Genomic DNA, 17,677 nt, shown 5'->3' on the forward strand with positions numbered 1-17,677 from the left:
CATAGAAGAGGAAAGCAAATGGGAAGAAAAGTATTTGAAAACAAAACAATGATTGCCTTAGTACAAAAGTCTTTCTTAATGAATTACTACATCTAACATTGCAACAGTATCTAAATCACATTCTTTTAATTATTTTTCTTCCCAATCCGTTATTCAGTCTTGTTTCTGCAATTACTTCACTTTTTGCATTCTGTAACTGCTTAGACTGCTGGTACTTTGAACCCATCCTGTCTATAATGCAGCACTGACACAAGCAACAGTTACAATATCGACACAGCTATTGCTCAAAAGTCAGGTTTGCATTTTTTATTTTTCTGCCAATGGAATTCCCCTGTAGTCTCTGGAAACATGGACCAGCCATGCAAAAAGCTATTCATGCTCATATGAAATGGTGACTAAAGACCACCATTTATGTTTGCCTCTGGAGGTCTCTTGTAAACTCCCCTGTCTCAGTGCTCGTATATTACAATGCTTCCTCTGATGACACAGATGTAATATAAAATGCAGCTTAGGGACTTAGATAATCAGTAGTACAAAACTGCTTTTGCCAATCAATACTGCAGTGCACTTACAAGCAGTAGTAAAGACATGTTAGTTTATTTATCACTGCTAATCAGATGTGCTGCTCTAAATGGCCAGTATTGAATTCTCTTAACAGAAACTTGCTGATGTGTACTAAATCATTCCGAAGCATTCCCATTAAACAGTGCTGATCAATATTGACTTAAGTGTGTTCGCAATTGTGTTAGAAAACAATGAATCCCATGAAAGAAGTCCACCTACTAACTGGGCCATTAATAGTAATTAAAGTTCAGCTGTGATAAGTAACTGCATACTAATATTGCATAATCATAGATTTAAGCATGCAACTTTAAAGGATTATAATAAAGGCAATAGAAGTGTTTTAAAAAGAACATTGTTCTTTTACATCAATATTTCAATCTTCTACTTCAACACTTAGGAATTCTGCTGTATTCTTTGAAGCCTGGCATCAGAATCCAAACTGGGCTGGATAAAGTTGGAGTTACTGCATCCTTTCTAATTACTGCGTATACTGAAGGGCTACATACGAACAAGGGCAGGTGGATGCCATTCAGCCCCTTGAGCCTGCTCCGCTATTTAATAAAATCATGGCCAATTCGATAGTGATCTCAAATTGCATCTCATCTGCCCCTAATAACCCATAACCCCCATATTATCAAGAATCTATCACCCCGCCTTAAAAATATTTAAAGACTGCTTTCACCAGCTTTTCAGGAACAGAACTCCAAAGACTCACAACTCTCCGAGTGAAACTTCATCTCCATTTTAAATAAGCGACCCCTAGCTCTCAATTCTCCCACAAGAGGAAACATCCTGTCCACTTCCACCTGTCAAGGCCCCTCATGGTTTTAAAAGTTTCAATCAAGTTGCCTTTTGCTCTTCTAAACCTAGTCTGTTCAACCTTTCCTCATAAGACAATCTGCCATTCCAGGTATTAGTCTAGTAAGCCTTCCCTGAACTGCTTTCAACACATTTACATCCTTTCTTAAATAAGGAGACCAATACTCTACATAGCACTCCAGATGTGGTCTCACTAGTGCCCTATACCACTAAAGCATAACTTCCCTACATTTGTATTTAATTCCCCTGACAATAAATGATAATTCTATTAGCTTTTCCCAATTACTTGCTGTACTTGTGTTCTAGCCTTTCATGATTCATGCCAAATCCTTCTGCATCTCAAAGCTCTGCAATCTCTCACCATTTAGGTAATGTGCTTCTTTTTTATTCATCCTGACAAAAGGGACAATTTCACATTTTTCTACATTATACTCCATTTGCCCGATCTTTGTCAATTCACTCAAGCTACTTTTTTGTAGCCTTCTAATGTCTGCTTCACAACTTACTTTCCTACCTATCATTGTGTCATCAACAAATTTGGTAAACATCCCTTCAATCCCTTCTTCCAAAGTTATTTATATAAATTATAAATAATTGAGGCCCGCACACTGATTCCGGCGGCACACTACTGGTTACATCCTGACAACCTGAAAAAGACACATTTATGCCTACTCTGTTTCCTGTTAGCCAACCAATCTTAGATCTATGCTAATATGTTACCTCCTATAACATGAACAAGTATAGTACATCCACCAGTTCCCCATTACGTTACTTCCTTTAAAAAAAACTCCACTAAGTTGGTTAAACAGGATTTCCCTTTCACAAAATCATGTTGACTCTGTCTGATTAATGTGAGTTTGTCCAAGTGCCCTGCTATAACTTCTTTAATAATAGCTTCTAATATTTTCCCTATAACAGATATTAAACTAACAGGCCTACAGTTTCCAGAGTTCTGCCTCTCTTCCTTTTTGAATAATGGAGTTATGTTTGCTATCTTCCAATCTAGTGGAACATTCCCTGAACCAAGGGAGTTTTGGGAAATTAAAACCATCAGCTACCTCACTAGCCACTTTTTCTTAGACCCGTGAATGAAGTCCATCTGGACCCAAGGCACTTGTCAGCCCTCTATTCTAACAATTTACTCAGTACCACTTCTCTGGTGACTGTATTTTTCCAGAGTTCCTTCCTTCCTTCCATTTTCTGGGTTATAGCCGCTTCTGGGATGTTACTTACATCCTCTACAGTGAAGAGTGATGCAAAATACCTGTTCATTCATCTGCCATTTCCAATCTTATGACCGATCACCTGCCTTTGCACAATTATTTGCTTTATCTTTTAAGTTTGATAATATCTTTAACTTTTCTCGTTAAACATAGACTTTTTCTCACTCATTGGAATGTATCTATTCTGTGCATTCTGAAATATCCCCTTAAATGTTTGCCGTTGCACCTCTATTGACCTATCCTTTACCTAATTTGCCAATTCACTTTAGACAGCTCTGCTTTTCTGCCTTCATAATTGCCTTAAGTTTTAAAACAGTCTCAGCCCACTCCTCTCTCACAAACTGAACGTAAAATTCAATCAAATGGCATACTACTGTATCTGTGCACTTTTCGCCTAACATCTATCCACAAAATCATTTGATATGCAATTCGTAGACACAATGCTTCGTCAGAAGAATAAATGCAAAAAATGTATCATCTGATCGGTGTGTTTCTCCAACTGTAATATGTAACACACAAAAGTGATCAGGAGTTGCAGGCTAATTCTGTTTTTATTACACGTGTCAAAACTGTTTTTAGAATAATTCTGTATGTTTCTTTATTTGATTGAAGAATTTACTTCTGCAAGTGTTGTAATCACATCTTCCCTCCATTTAAAAGCAGAGACTCAGCTGGCACTATAACGGTGTCACAAGACACGCACTTGGATCCCCACTGGTCCTCCTCCTCTAACATTTAAGAATATACAATATGATTTGCTCGATTTGGAATGATATTCACTCCTTACCTATTAAGTGCTTGCATTTTGAGTCCCTCTTCAATGCTGTGGCTCAGGGCCTGCTGGTTATGATGCTTGCTGATTCGGGCTAGCACCCGCTCTTGATGTGCCTCATACTCATCTCGACTGGGATATATTTTGCTGATCAGTGCATCAAAGTTCGGATCCGGCCGCAGCGATCTCTTGGAGACCAGTTTCTTTCTACATGTCGGACATTCTTTGTTTCTAATAAGATAAGTTCTTCATTAATTCTGCAAGTTATGCAACTGAACTATCTTAAAGTCAAAGGTCTGCAATTGACAAAAGATATTCTTGAAATACTGCGGTTAATTTCACTTTTTAAAATAACATGGTATGCTAGAATTTATGGACAATTGTTCTCATCTGTCCCCACAGAATAAAATTGTAACCCTCCACTGGAACAGAATTTTGATCCTGCAATCAGTTAATACATCTCCGATTCACCATCTTTTACCCATGTAACTGTAATGCCTGTGAAATGTAGGCATTGCTCTAACTCTGCAAGGAATCAACTCCTTCAGGTAAGTTCAGCAGGAAAGATGACAGAGAATTTTTTAAAAAAAAAATGTTGGGGCACTAGGATTGTGCACTGGCCTGGGATTCCAAAATCAGAACCAAGGAGTCACAGGCCATGGCTTCATGGCCATGATTCCCTACACAGCGAATCGCAGTTTCAACTGTGCTGTTGTGGAGAATAACTAACCAGAAACCAACTGACTCCCTCAAGGGGAGGGGTGGGGCCTTTCAATTCTGAGCACTCTCACCTGACTCCAGCTGACTGTTAAAGAGCTGGCCAAGAGCAAATGGAGAGAATTTTAAAAAAATAATAAACTCAAACTGAAAGTTATATGAAAAAAAGGATCAAACTTCCCTACTTAATTTCTGCTAAATGTTGTAAGGGATAAATCCTGAAAATGCATCGCCTACTGAATGGGTGCACTGTTTTTCACTAATGGCTTTCCACACCCAGCACTGATAAATATTCGGTTACTATTTTACCAGGGCCTTGGTTCACTTCCTTTTAAAAAAAACAATGGCCATACGGAGGTCCCAAGCACCTGCTGTTTGCCTGCCCACATTGCTGATAGATTGGCAGAAAGGGGATTGTGATGAAGAAATTAACATTTTGCTCTTCTGCAGCGGCACAGTCAAAGCCAGTTTGTCCAACTGTAATACTCATGAACAAATGCCATATTCCAAGCATTTCTGGATTTTCATTATTAAGGTACATACAGCCCAATTTCTCGTTATTCCTACACTTCATGAGGCAAAGAGTCAGGGGAGGATCCCAGCAGCCAGTCTGCTATTACATACCCACTCCTGAGGGCAGTAACAATGCAATCAGCGCAGAAGCGATGTAGGCACTCTTTGGTTGTCATAGTGTTCTTCAGCATGTCTAGACAGATAGGACACATCAGCTCACTGTGCAGACTTCTGGGTGACACTGCAATCTCCATGCCATCTGTGATTGCCTCCTGTAAGTCACAAAGCTTATCATGTAGCAATAACTTGGAAACACAGCTTTTATTGTTGCACTTGGATTAACTCCAACCTTATTGCATGCACCCAGGTCACAAAGTTATAGGTCATCTTCATGGATGCTGGACAGAATAAATTGTTTTTGGTGACCTGCCCAATTTGCATTTCAAAATGATTAATAAAAATAGGGAGCAGCTCATTTTCTCCAGATCAGTCTAAACTCAGCCTCAGCTACCACTCAAATTGCACCATCATTAGGAGAGTATCACTGGTTTTCAGGCAGACCAGAAGGTAGAATTCCACAGAGTGCAGAGCATGAAGGGAACAAAAGGAGAAAGTCAGGCCCAATCTGTCCCACTTCATAGAGTCGACTGTTCACCAGTACACGATGGAGATATTCCAGCTGTTCCACAACTCTGGCAGGCATGTTGTGGTTTGGAGATGAAAGGCGATAGTAACAAAGGGATTAAAATGTTTGTAAGGATTTTCCTTGGGGAGGGAGAGGAACTTCCTACAATTTTTATCCTGAAGACGTTATATAGCAGTTATATCATGATGCCTGTTAGGTGCAAATTGTTATATGTTCGTAAATTTTAATTTGTTACCAAATACCTCCACCTCCAGATCCCAGGCATTGGCAACAATGGATTTCCTTTGGATTGGTCCATGATTATACTTTTTTAAAAATTTAAAGTACCCAATTCTTTTTTTTTCCCAATTAAGGGACAATTTAGCATGGCTAATTCACCTTCCTTGCACATCTTTTTTGGGTTGTAGGGGTGAGCCCCACGCAGACACGGGGAGAATGTGCAAACTCCGCATGGATAGTGACCTAGGGCTGGGATCGAACCCGGGTCCTCGGCGCCATGAGGCAACAGTGCTAACCACTACTCCACCATGCCACTCATGATTATACTTGACAAAGTACTGCAGTATGGCTAAGCAAAGCAAGAAACTTTCCTATTCTTACTGTCTGCTATCAGGCATATTGGAAGGATTTCTATGCTGATAATCAACATGTTATGAACACAACTTCCATGGCCATGATGTATTGGAGTTGGACTTGAGCTTCTGGCCCAGAGGTAGGGATGCTACCGCTATGCCACAAAACTCTCTCACCAAATGCCAACACAATGTAAAATCAAAGCAAATAAAAAATAGACAAGGTATGAATTATAATATTAAAGCTTTATTTTGCAAGAAAATGCGTAATTTGTAAATTACATACAGAAAACGGAGTATGGCAGAATACCTAGACGAGATGGAAGTGCATTGCTAAGCCTACTAAACAAAATTCTTACTTCAGAAACATTACTGGCCCAGTGAGGAGTTTTCAGTTAGCTTCCGTTCCTGGCAAAATGAGACACCATCTGCTCTGATATAATCGTGCCTCACTGACTGACAGGCAAAGGTTCACATATGGTAACATCACATAAGACTTTACAATGCCGTTTTTGCTTTTTGAAGAACACTTCAACAACAGTTTCATCAGTGCAATCAGTTGTTTTTTAACATGATAAACAGGATCTTTTTTCTCCGATAATGTAACATAACTTATCTTACGGGAGTTTCATCCAGGTCTGTGTGTGAAGATGACTGTCATTTAAAAGACTGCCAAAAAAAAAAGCAAGCTTTGAACATTAATTAAATATCCACTTAGTTCCCAGTTTAAAAAGCTTGAGAAAAGTAAAATGTAAGATTTCCTTGCTGCAAAGTCTGGACGGTAAATTCGTACAAGAACATTATTTCATAGAACCATAGAATTTACAGTGCAGAAGGAGGCCATTCGGCCCATCGAGTCTGCATTGGCTCTTGGAAAGAGCACCCTACTTAAGCCCACGCCTCCATCCTATCCCCATAACCCAACCTAAGGGGATACTAAGGAGCAATTTAGCACGGCCAATTCACCTAACCCGCACATCTTTGCACTGTGGGAGGAAACTGGAGCACCCGGAGGAAATCCATGCAGACACGGGGAGAAAGTGCAAACTCCACACAGACAGTCACCCGAGGCTGGAATAGAACTCGGGTCCCTGGAGCTATGAGGCAGAAGTGCTAACTACTGTGCCACGTGCTACATGATCACCCTGTGATTAAATGGATCTCTATTTGCCATCTACCTGCTACAAATTCCTACAGCAGAGCTGAAATAGTCAAGTGCACTGTCATTCATAAAATGCTGTGCCATTTCTGTACATGATTTCACTCTAAAAAGAGAATGATGGTAATTCCCTTCTATTCTCTATATAGCAGAACCATTCAGCACAAACCACTTCCCCCCTTCAATACATTGGAGTTCTACCTTTATGAAATTTTCAAACAATATTGGTGAGATATGAACATTAGAAACTTCAGAGCAACACAAGGCCTTTCAGCCCCAGTGCTCAATCCATTGTGAAGAAATGGGAGTTCATAATATTTTGTGCAATATCATTGCCATATTGTCATATACTAGGAAACAAGCTTCTACGTGAGAATATGGGTGCAAGTTGATCAATTCAGATGGTAGAAAAACAAAGGTAGCTTTAAGGCATATTGTAGGGATGGTAAACATGTATTGGTAAACATTAGAAATAAGATATTGTTTTTAAGTGGGCTTAATTTAATATTTCTACGACTGGAAGGGTAAAACCTATAGTTAGATTCATGGCGGACAAAGGTGTTTGTATGTGTGAGGGTTGATTAAGTTCCAACTGTGTTTATAATGTGCATAGGGAGGGCAAGGCATGAAGAATGAATAAAAGGCATAAGTATATTGGGGTAGCTTAGCAAGTGGAGGGAGGCCCTTGTAAGGATAAAAAAAGCTTAAGTTTTATTTTTAGCTGAATTTGTGGGCAGTTGGTCCAGGGCCTCGGAGGGTGATCATCTCTCAACTCTGCCATAAGAAAGATTAGACAGGACGGGAGCTGCAAGAGGCAGGCTTCCTGAAGAACCAGTTTCAGTCCTGATGACTAGGGAATTGGGTCAGAAAGAATGTTTAAGACGACTGGAGTTAAATGAACAGAGACCAAGGTATCTTTCTTCCGATTTCAGCGAAGAGTAAACAAAGTGATCGGAGTTAAAGATACAATTGCAGTAACCAAATTTAAAGTGGGACAACAGCCTTTAAAAGGTAAAACAGATGCCTGATGCCATTTTAACACAGTCTGGTAATAGAGTTAAGCAATTGTGAGCAGCAGTCAAGACAAATAAATCCTAAAGGGGTGGTGTAAAATTCTGGATTGGATTCATTGTTAAAAATGGAGCGGAAGCTTTGTTTAAAAGCATTATTTGGAAAACCAGGTCTGAATTTCGGAATGCATACTGCTAAGGGAAAGCATAATTATGAGAAGATTTTAAAGTATGCTTTTTGGGAAAGGAGTTTGGAAACTATCACGTGATAATCACCTGGGGGGAGGCAGATTCTGAGAAGACATCCACAAACATTCACTTGGAGTTCAGAGTGGAGAAGGTATTTGCCCACAGTCAGCTTGTGCGATTAAAAGGGACTTTATGTTAATGAGACCACTGTAGGTAACAACGCATTTTGTAATCCACGGTAATCCTAAAACCTATGTGTAGTTGTTCGGCTAAGGGGGAAATAAAGGTGTATTTACATTTTTTTCTTGTTTAATAAATGTTTTTTTCATGTTAAAACTAATTAGAGGTCTTGGGACTATTCCATTATGATTTATAAAAGTTAGAGTCTTTTGATCTAGAGTTCCATTCTGGGAACATCCTGTCCAGTTATATCAACTGGGATCACAACACTGGGAAGAGAACTTCTAAAGCAGAGTTTTTCAAAATGCAAATCGCAACCCACGGGTGGGTCCTTGGTAGGCGTCGGGGGGGTTGCGGAGCGATCATTCGCGGCATTCCCATGGTGGTCTTGATCACGGAAGAAGTGTCCAACTGCCGCTACCGGCTTTTAAATTGAGAATGGCGACCGCTAACGGCTTTTAAATGAGAACAATGCAGTCTTCCGGCCATAAGCAGCAACCCTGCAGGTACACATAATGCCAAGCACCCTGTACATATTTGCTTTTGGCGTCAAATCGCGGAGAAGAGCTTCTTCCATTTTCTAGCTGCTAGCAAGCAACCAAGAGGGCTGTGAAGAGGGATCATTTTATTACAAGGAAGAAACGGCTAGAGACACAAATAGGCAGTACTGACCAGGATCTCACATTTGAAACTGCTGGAGAGAGCTGCTCAGGAGAGTCCACAGTGGATCAGAGCAGTGCTAATGTGATCTCTATCTTTCCAGGGGATCTGGTGAACATTCTTTGAACATTTCCTACAAAGAAAAAAAACTTAAACCGGGAACAAAGCAGTATAAAGATGATTTCCTGAGGTATGGTTTTGTTAATTGTGCCATACAAACAGGATGCAAAGCCCATGTGTGTTATATGCAGGGAAGTACTGGTGAACTCTGCACCTGATATGCACATGGCCTTCTCTTCCTGTGAACCTGATTGGAGTGAGATCGTGAGGACCAAGCAGACTCACTTGTTGCATTAAATGTAAGCAAAAGTGCTGTGTGTCTTGAACATTGGTCGGCGTGGGTCCTGAAGGTCGGTCGGTTAGCAACAGTTGAAAAACACTGGCCGGGATTCTCCCGCAATTGGCGGGCCGGCCCAATGCCGGGGCCAAGAGCGGCACGAACCACTCCGACGTTGGGCCGCCTGGAAGTTGCAGAATCCTCCGCACTTCCGGGGGCTAGGCCGGTGCCGGCGGGGTTCGCGCCGCGCCAACTGGTGCCGAAGGACCGCCGCGAATTGGCGCATGTGCAGAACCGCCGGCGTGCTCTGGCGCATGCGCAGAACTGCCGGCATGTTTCCTGCACATGCGCAGGGGGTTTCTTCCCCGCGCTGGCCATGGCAGAGCCTTACAGAGGCCGGCGCGGAGGGAATGAGTGCCCCCACAGCACAGGCCCGCCCACAGATCGGTGGCCTGATCGCGGGCCAGGCCACCGTGGGGGGCCCCCCCAGGGCCGGATCCCTCCGCGCCCCCCCCCCCCCGCGGACTCCACTAGCTGCCCTCCAAGCCAGGACCCGCCGGGATGGACCATGTCCATTTCACGCCAGCGGGACTGGCCGAAAGCGGGCGGCCGCACGGCCCATCGGGGCCCAGAGGATTGCTGGGGGGGGGACCACTGCGAACGGCCCCCGACCGGCAAGGCGCGATCCCTGCCCCCGCCCAAAGGAGAATTCGGCAGCCGGCGTCGGAGCGGCAGGGCAGGATTCACGTCACCCCCCTGGCGATTCTCCGACCCGGCGGAGGGGTCGGAGAATCCCGCCCCCTGTTCTGAAGGATTGTAAAATCAATAGAATGTAAGATCAAAGGGAAAAAACAAATTTGAAGTGAGACTGTAGGCTGTAGGGTGCAGTTTTGAGATCTTGACGAAGGCACGGTTTTGAAGCCAGACCTGTGAATACCAGTTTTGCAGCCACCCTGCAGCCGGGCATTGTATGGTTATATTGCAGGAATTTTCAATAGTTTAATAAATATGAGGACCGTTGCCATCAAAAGAGGGTTTAGCTCAGAGTTTATTTAATCCAATATCTTTAGGGAGTGTTTATAGATTACTGTTAACTGTGCAAAGGCGTTCTTGTGTTTTAAGTGTTATTTTATTTTTTCTTTATCGTAATAAATGTTTACGTGTAATAATTAAAATCATCACAAGCTTTCTGAGAGTTACTTATCTCGACTTCAGAAAATCTTGTCAACCTTCCTTGAACCTTCCTAATATGTCTCTAACTTTAAGATAGCATGACTAAAACTGCACGCCATAATCCAGAACTGGCTCACCATTGATCCATACAATGTCAATGCAACTTGCTTGGATTTGTAGTCCAATGCCAGATTCCCCCAATGTCCAATCTGCATAATTGTTTTTAAGGGGCAATTTAGCATGACCAATTTACCTACCCTGCACATCTTTTGGGCTCTGGGGGTGAGACCCATGCAAACTCTGGAAGAATGTGCAAACTCTACACGGACAGTGATCTGGGACCCAGATCGAACCCCGGTCCTCGTGCTGGGAGGCAGCAGAGCTAACCACTAAGCCACTGTGCTGCCCTCAATCTGCATGATTAATAGCTGCCTCACTTTGACAGGATTTTCAGAGTATAAATCCATAATCATTCCCAAATATTATTCAGCCTTTGCTAATGAGCTACAAAAGTAAAAGGATAACTCTTTACCTGAGGCAGGCACGGGCTGCACAAACAGAATGCTTACATCTGATGGACATCAGTAGGGAGTGAACTCTCAAGCTTAGTATTGAGCAGGTTCAGAGAAATCAGTGCTCAGAAGAGAGTATTTAATGCACTCACATTGACAGTGTAACATGCTTTATGATTTTTTTACATTATGAGGAGCATTATAAAATTGGTTAGAGTTCATCATAAATGTCATTCACTTCAAATATTTGGACCAAAGTATGCCTGTTTATCTCACTCAAATTCCTATCCTTCTATTTTTCAGAAAGTAGCAGAATTGCTTATCCTTTCACCTTTCAGAATATAGGAGAAACAGAGGGTGGTATGGAGGTGAGAGAGGGTGGCATCCAGTTTATATAATAAGGGCTTTCATTGTTTTGAACACCTCTATGGGTCATATAACCAAATAATTAACATTGGGCAGTAAAAGTAAACTCTGATCCTAGGGGGCAAAAGGGTTACATGTGAGATAGACTGGAGATACTGCTATGGAGAGATTATTGAGGACATAGCCACATATTTGTAACAATCACCCTCTGCCACCTGTTGTTCTTTTATTTGTAAATTTAAAGTGGCAGTTCTTTTTTTTTCCCAATTAAGGGACAATTTAGCATCACCAATCCACCTAACCCTGCACATCTTTGGGTTGTGGAGGCAAGACCCACGCAGGCACGGGGAGAATGTGCAAACTCCACGCAGACAGTGACTCAGGGCTGGGATCGAACCGGATTGCCGGTGCAGTGAGGCAGCAGTGCTAACCACTGCACCACCGTGACACCCCTCTCCCGTCTGTTGTAAGCCAAGAATCATTTAATTCAGAGAGTTTGACTCCCATGAGTGTGAAGCTTCTTTATTAGATTTTGATAAAGAAAGTAAACTACATTGGAATACTCCAATCTACCATCTTAGTCTTCTTAAAGGCATCCAGTAAGTTTGTATGGCAAGACTTATTACTGGAAAAATCATGTTAACTATTCTTTATGATATCTGTATCTTTAATCTGTCCCACAGAAAGCCCTGAACGGTAATTGCCAGGTTTTGTACTTTGGCCACCTTTGAATATTAAAAATACCCTTGTCATCCACCATGCCCCCAGCATAATAATACTTCAAGATTACTTCAATATTTAAGGAATTCTGAAAAATATCAAAACATCACTAATTTAATTAATTGAAGATTCCAGAACACACCCCATGAGTCAGGGGCTCGAGCATATTTAATCTTCCTGTGTCTGCATGGTACTTCCTTTATTAACTAACATCTGCTCTGGATAATGTGTCCCAACTAGAATTTGTCTATGGTTTTCCTCTTTGAATGAAAATAATTGGGAAAGGCCACACATTTAAATATATATATATATATAAATTGTGTGCCCAATTCATTTTTTCCAAATGAGGGGCAATTTAGCGTGGCCAATCCACCTACCCTGCACATCTTTGGGTTGTGCGGCGAAACCCATGCAAATACGGGGAGAATGTGCAAACTCCACACAGACAGTGAGCCAGAGCCGGGATCAAACCTGGGACCTCGGTGCTGTGAGGCAGCAATGCTCACCACTGTGCTGCCCTGTAGGTCGCACATTTGATATCCCCCGCCTGTGACGGACTTTTGGATCATTTTTCCCAGTTTCTTTTCCAGATTTTATGGGATAAATCAGTGAAGAGTGAGACAGTGAAGAGAAATTCCCCTCCGGTGTGTAGAAAATTGGTCAGAAGTGGCCGTGTGAGAAGACAAAGTCCGAAAAGGAAGACACGAGCAGAGCCGGCAATGCGGGAAAGCAGGCGGAGAGCAAGGGCTGCGGGGAGACGGCACAGTGGTCGATGGGGCAGCTGGTGGAGTTTTTTGAAGATTGCTTCGCCAAGCTGAAGAAGGACACGCTGGACCCGATTAAGGCTTCGATTGATCAGGTTGTGCAGAATCAAGAGACCCATGGGAGAGTGATCCAAGAGGTGGAGAAAAAGGTGTCCGAGCACGAGGAGTACATAACCGTGCTGGAGACCAAGATGGAGACGATGAACGACTGCCAGAAAAGAATGCAGGAGAAGCTGGAGGACCTGGAGAACAGGTCGAGGAGGCAGAATCAGAATTGTCGGCCTCCCTGAAGGCAGTGAGGGATCGGATGCGAGGACTTATGTGACGGACATGTTGGAGAAGTTGATGGGGGCTGAGGCATTCCCTCGGCCCCTGGAAGTGGATAGAGCGCACAGAGCCCTCGCAAAGAAGCCCCGAGCAAACGAGCCGCCAAGGGCGATGGTGGTACGCTTTCACCGATTCCTGGACAAGGAACACATTCTGCGGTGGGCCAAGAAGGAACGGAGCAGCAAGTGGGAGAATTGTGAGCTGCGCATTTATCAGGACCGTGGCGCGGATCTGGCCAAGATCTGGGTTTAATCGGGCAAAAACAGCCCTCTTTAAGAAGGGGATGAAGTTTGGGACGCTATACCCAGCCCGTCTGTAGGTCACACATGAGGAATGGGACTTCTACTTCGAAACAACAGACGAAGTATGGACGTTAATTAAAGAAAAGAGGCTGGAGGCGAATTAAAAGACACTGAAGCCTTGGAGAAGTACTGTGGCGGCGATTTGTTGTGCTGGGCTTTATAAGTATAAGAAGTGCTATGTGTAATAAGGGGTTGTTTGGATGGCTACAGGTAACTTTGTCTTGCAGGGAGCTGGTTAGAGGGGGGATGGTGTTTGGGGTTGGTTCTGTTTTTTGGGTATTTTGTTTCTCTAAAGTGGCTGTTTCTTCACTGCTTTTTTTCTGATGTTTGTTTACTGGGAAATGTGATGCTTTTAATATGTTTGTCCAATTGGGGGGAGAGGGGAGAGAACAATGGGGAGACAGACTGCTTGGTGCCAGGGGCGGGCGCTATCAAGTCAGCATGGGTCAGCTGACTCTCGGAAGCGCAGTGGGGGGTGAGCAGGTGTTAAACTGAAGCTTGACTTGGGGGGTTGGGTTTCTAGTCTTGTTGCTGGGGGGGGGGGGGGGGGGAAGCTGCTTTGCTGACAGGGGAGGAACTGTTACTAGGGGACAAATGGGAGGTCGGGAACGGCAAACGCCCGAGCGGGGCTCAAGGAGGCGGAGGGCGCGAGCTAGATGCTGGCCTAAAAAGGTCATTTTACATTTTATTTCTTTTGGGACCTTGAGGTTTACTTTGCACAGCCAATAGTAGTGATAGTGTCGCTATTTTATGGTCCTCTGCAGTACAGCCTGACATATCCACCTTTTTCTTTGCAATCTTTAAGCCCCCGACCAGGCTGATTACATGGAACGTCAGAGGGCTGAATGGATCGGTCAAGAGGGCTCGCGTGTTTGCGCATTTGATGGGGCTGAAGGCGGACGTGGCAATGCTACAAGAGATACACCTAAAGGTTACAGACCAGACGAGATTGAGAAAGGGGTGGGTTGGTCAAGTATTCCACTCAGGGCTGGTCTCAAAGACCAGGGGGGGTAGCGATCTTGATCAATAAACGAGTGGCATTAGAGGCAGGGAGAATTGTGTCAGACAAGGGGGGTAGGTACATAATGGTGAGTGGGAAGCTGGAGGGGGTGTGGGTGGTACTCGTGAACATTATATGCTCCGAATTGGGACGATGTGGGATTTATGAGGCAGGTTTTAGGTAAGATCCCAGACTTAGAGTCACATAACCTGATCATGGGAAGAGACTTTAACACAGTCATTGATCCGGAATTGGACCGGTCAAAATCCAGGACAGGGAGGAGGCCGGCTGTGGCAAAGGAATTGAAGGGATTCATAGAACAGATGGGGGGAGTAGACCCATGGAGGTTTCCACGGCAAAGGGCGAAGGAGTTTTCCTTTATCTCACATGTCCACAAGGTATACTCTCGCATCAACTTTTTTGTTATGAGCAGGGCGCTAATACCGGAGCTGGTGGATACGGAGTACTCGGCAATCACAGTATTGGATAATGCCCCGCATTGGGTGGATCTACGGGTTAGTGTGGAGAGAGGGCAACGCCCGCTGTGGAGACTGGATGTGGGGTTGCTCGTGGACAAAGCGATCTGTGGGTGGGTTAACAAGTCCATCCAGAACTACCTGAAAACAAATGATACGGGGAGGTCTCCGCTGCTACGGTTTGGGAAGCTCTGAAGGCAGTGGTCAGAGGGGAATTAATCTCGATACGGGCCCACAGAAAAAAGGCGGAACGGGCTGAGAGACTCCAGATGGACAGGAGATACTCGGAGCCCCCGGATGCAGGGCGACTTAGGGATCGGCGGAGGTTACAGGCGGAGTTTGGGCTGTTGTCCACAGGGAAAGCGGTGGAACAGTTGAGGAAGGCAAGGGGGGCGATCTAGGAGTACGGGGAAAAGGCTAGCAGAATGTTAGCGCACCAGCTCAGAAAAAGGGAGGCGGCCAGGGAGATAGGGAGAGTAAAGAATAGAGGTGGGAATACTGTCCTGGACCCAGCAGGGGTGAACATGGTGTTTAAGGACTTCTATAGTAAATTATATCAGTTGGAACCCCCGGCTGGGGTGGAGGGGATGAGGCCGTTTCTGGATCAGTTGAGGTTTCCGAGGGCAGATGAGGACCTGGTGGAAGGGCTGGAAGCCCCAATTGAGATTGAGGAAATAATCGAGGGGCTGGAGGGCATGCAATCGGGCAAGGCCCTGAGGCCTGACGTCTACCCGGTGGAATTCTATAAGAGGTTTTCAGAGATATTGAGCCCACTGCTGGTGAGGACATTTAATGAATCAAGAGAGAATGGAGTCCTCCCCCCAACGATGTCGCAGGCCTTGATTTCATTGATCCTGAAACGGGAGAAGGATCCACAGCAATGCGGATCATACAGGCCAATTTCTCTACTGAATGTGGACGTCAAACTACTGGTTAAGATACTGGCCACAAGGATAGGGACTATGTCCCAGGGGTTATAGGGGAAGACCAGACTGCATTTGCAAAGGGCAGGCAACTCAAGGCCAATGTTCGAAGGCTTTTTAATGTTATTATGATGCGCTCAGAAGGAGGGTAGGTGGAGGTGGTGGTAGCGATGGATGTGGAGAAGGCTTTTGATCGGGGGGAGTGGAATTACCTGTGGGAGGCGCTGGGAAGGTTTGGGTTTGGTGAGGGCTTCATTTACTGGGGTGCAGTTGCTCTATCAGGCACCAGTAGTGAGTGTGCGTACGAACCGGCTGAGGTCGGGGTACTTTAAACTGCACCGAGGGACGAGGCAAGGGTGCCCCCTCCCCCTGTTTGCTCTGGCCATGGCGTTAAGAACCTCTAGGAATTGGAAAGAGCTGGTTCGGGGGGGGGGGGGGGGGGGGGGGGGGGTGCGCGCGCACCGGGTCTCGCTTTATGCAGATGACCTACTCATGTATATTGGAGGGGATGAGGGAAGTAATGTGAATCCTGGGGGAATTTGGCAATTTTTCGGGATATAAATTGAACATGGGGAAAAGCGAGATGTTCGCGATTCAGGCAAGAGAACAGAAGAGACTGGGAGAGCTGCCGCTTCCTTGCCCTTCTTTCTTCAGATATAGGCATCCTGTAACAAAGTCACAATTTTTAAAGGTGAATGTGATGAAATCCAGTTGCCTAAAGTGCCATGGTAGTAAGTAATGTTTTCAACCTGGAACGGGTAGGACTATGAAACCACAGTGCAAATCAGCAGGAACAGCAACAACACACCTTAAATAGGAACCATGGAGCTTTTACTTGTTGAAAACCTAATCTTAGTATTCGTGGATTTAAATTTTACCAGACCTGCCAAATCCATTTCAGTTCCTCTCCTGTGATAGCAACAGTTCTCCGCTTCTACACCTTTAAGCTCACCATCACTGGGCGGGATTCTCTGTTTCTGAGACGACGATGCAGAATTCGTGGACTTTCACAACAGCAAAACAGGCGCTGAACATGGATCGATTCAGCAACTGTGGAGGGGCTAGCACAGGCGCCACGTGGAACACAGTCGATTCCAATGAAAAACAGTGCGGGATTCGCTGGGTCCATGATTGACACTTGGGTGGTTGAAAAGCTGCAGCCGCATATACACACTTCACTCCCCACACACACCATCCAGCAAGATGGCACTGGTTGTGCTGGAGTGCACCCATACAGCTGATTGGTCACTGGGGCCAGAGGGCGCCTAGGGAGGTGTCCTGGGGGGCACCTATACGAATCACGTTCACAGTGAGCTGTTGGCATGTGCCGCTGCCTTGCCGGCTGCGGCGATGGTGTTCCATGCCCGTCCAACTGACCTCCCCTCACCATCGCCCGGCCCTGGTAGAAGCTCCCGTCCAGTGACACACTGTCAGCAAACTATGGCGATGTTGGACACTTTCTGTACCCCCTCTCTCACCCTCTGCAGCCATTTTAAAAAAATATATATATTTTTTATTCTCCTCCTTTTTCACATTTTTCCCTGAATTTACACCCACCAACAATAAACAATAATCAGCAACAGATACGTCAATCCCCATAACAATAACAACAATCCCATCCTCCCACCAACCCCCAAACATCCCGCAATTGTTCATAAACAAGTGACAAAAAGGAATCAGGGATTACCCATAGTCATCCTTAATACAACCAGCCCCCTCCCCGCAACCCTCCCACCCATCCCTCCCAACTAAT

The 17,677-nt window shown here is 44.6% G+C and overlaps 1 protein-coding gene across 4 annotated transcripts in view; it reads right to left on the reverse strand.

Moving 5' to 3' along the window:
* Positions 1 to 17,677, reverse strand: part of rnf2 (ring finger protein 2) — a 78,312-nt gene that overhangs the window by 10,972 nt on the left and 49,663 nt on the right. For 3 of the 4 annotated variants that reach the window (XM_072511265.1, XM_072511266.1, XM_072511268.1), the window contains exons 3-4: positions 4,720 to 4,880; positions 3,394 to 3,609 (exon numbers count right to left, since the gene is read on the reverse strand). In XM_072511265.1, the coding sequence (XP_072367366.1) occupies positions 3,394 to 3,609; positions 4,720 to 4,880 (377 nt within the window). Of the gene's footprint in view, positions 1 to 3,393; positions 3,610 to 4,719; positions 4,881 to 6,447; positions 6,496 to 17,677 lie in introns of all 4 variants that reach the window. The other variant, XM_072511267.1, reaches the window with a different exon arrangement.

This window comes from Scyliorhinus torazame, chromosome 7 (genome assembly GCF_047496885.1).
Source record: "Scyliorhinus torazame isolate Kashiwa2021f chromosome 7, sScyTor2.1, whole genome shotgun sequence".
In the NCBI taxonomy this organism is placed as follows: Eukaryota; Metazoa; Chordata; class Chondrichthyes; order Carcharhiniformes; family Scyliorhinidae; genus Scyliorhinus; species Scyliorhinus torazame.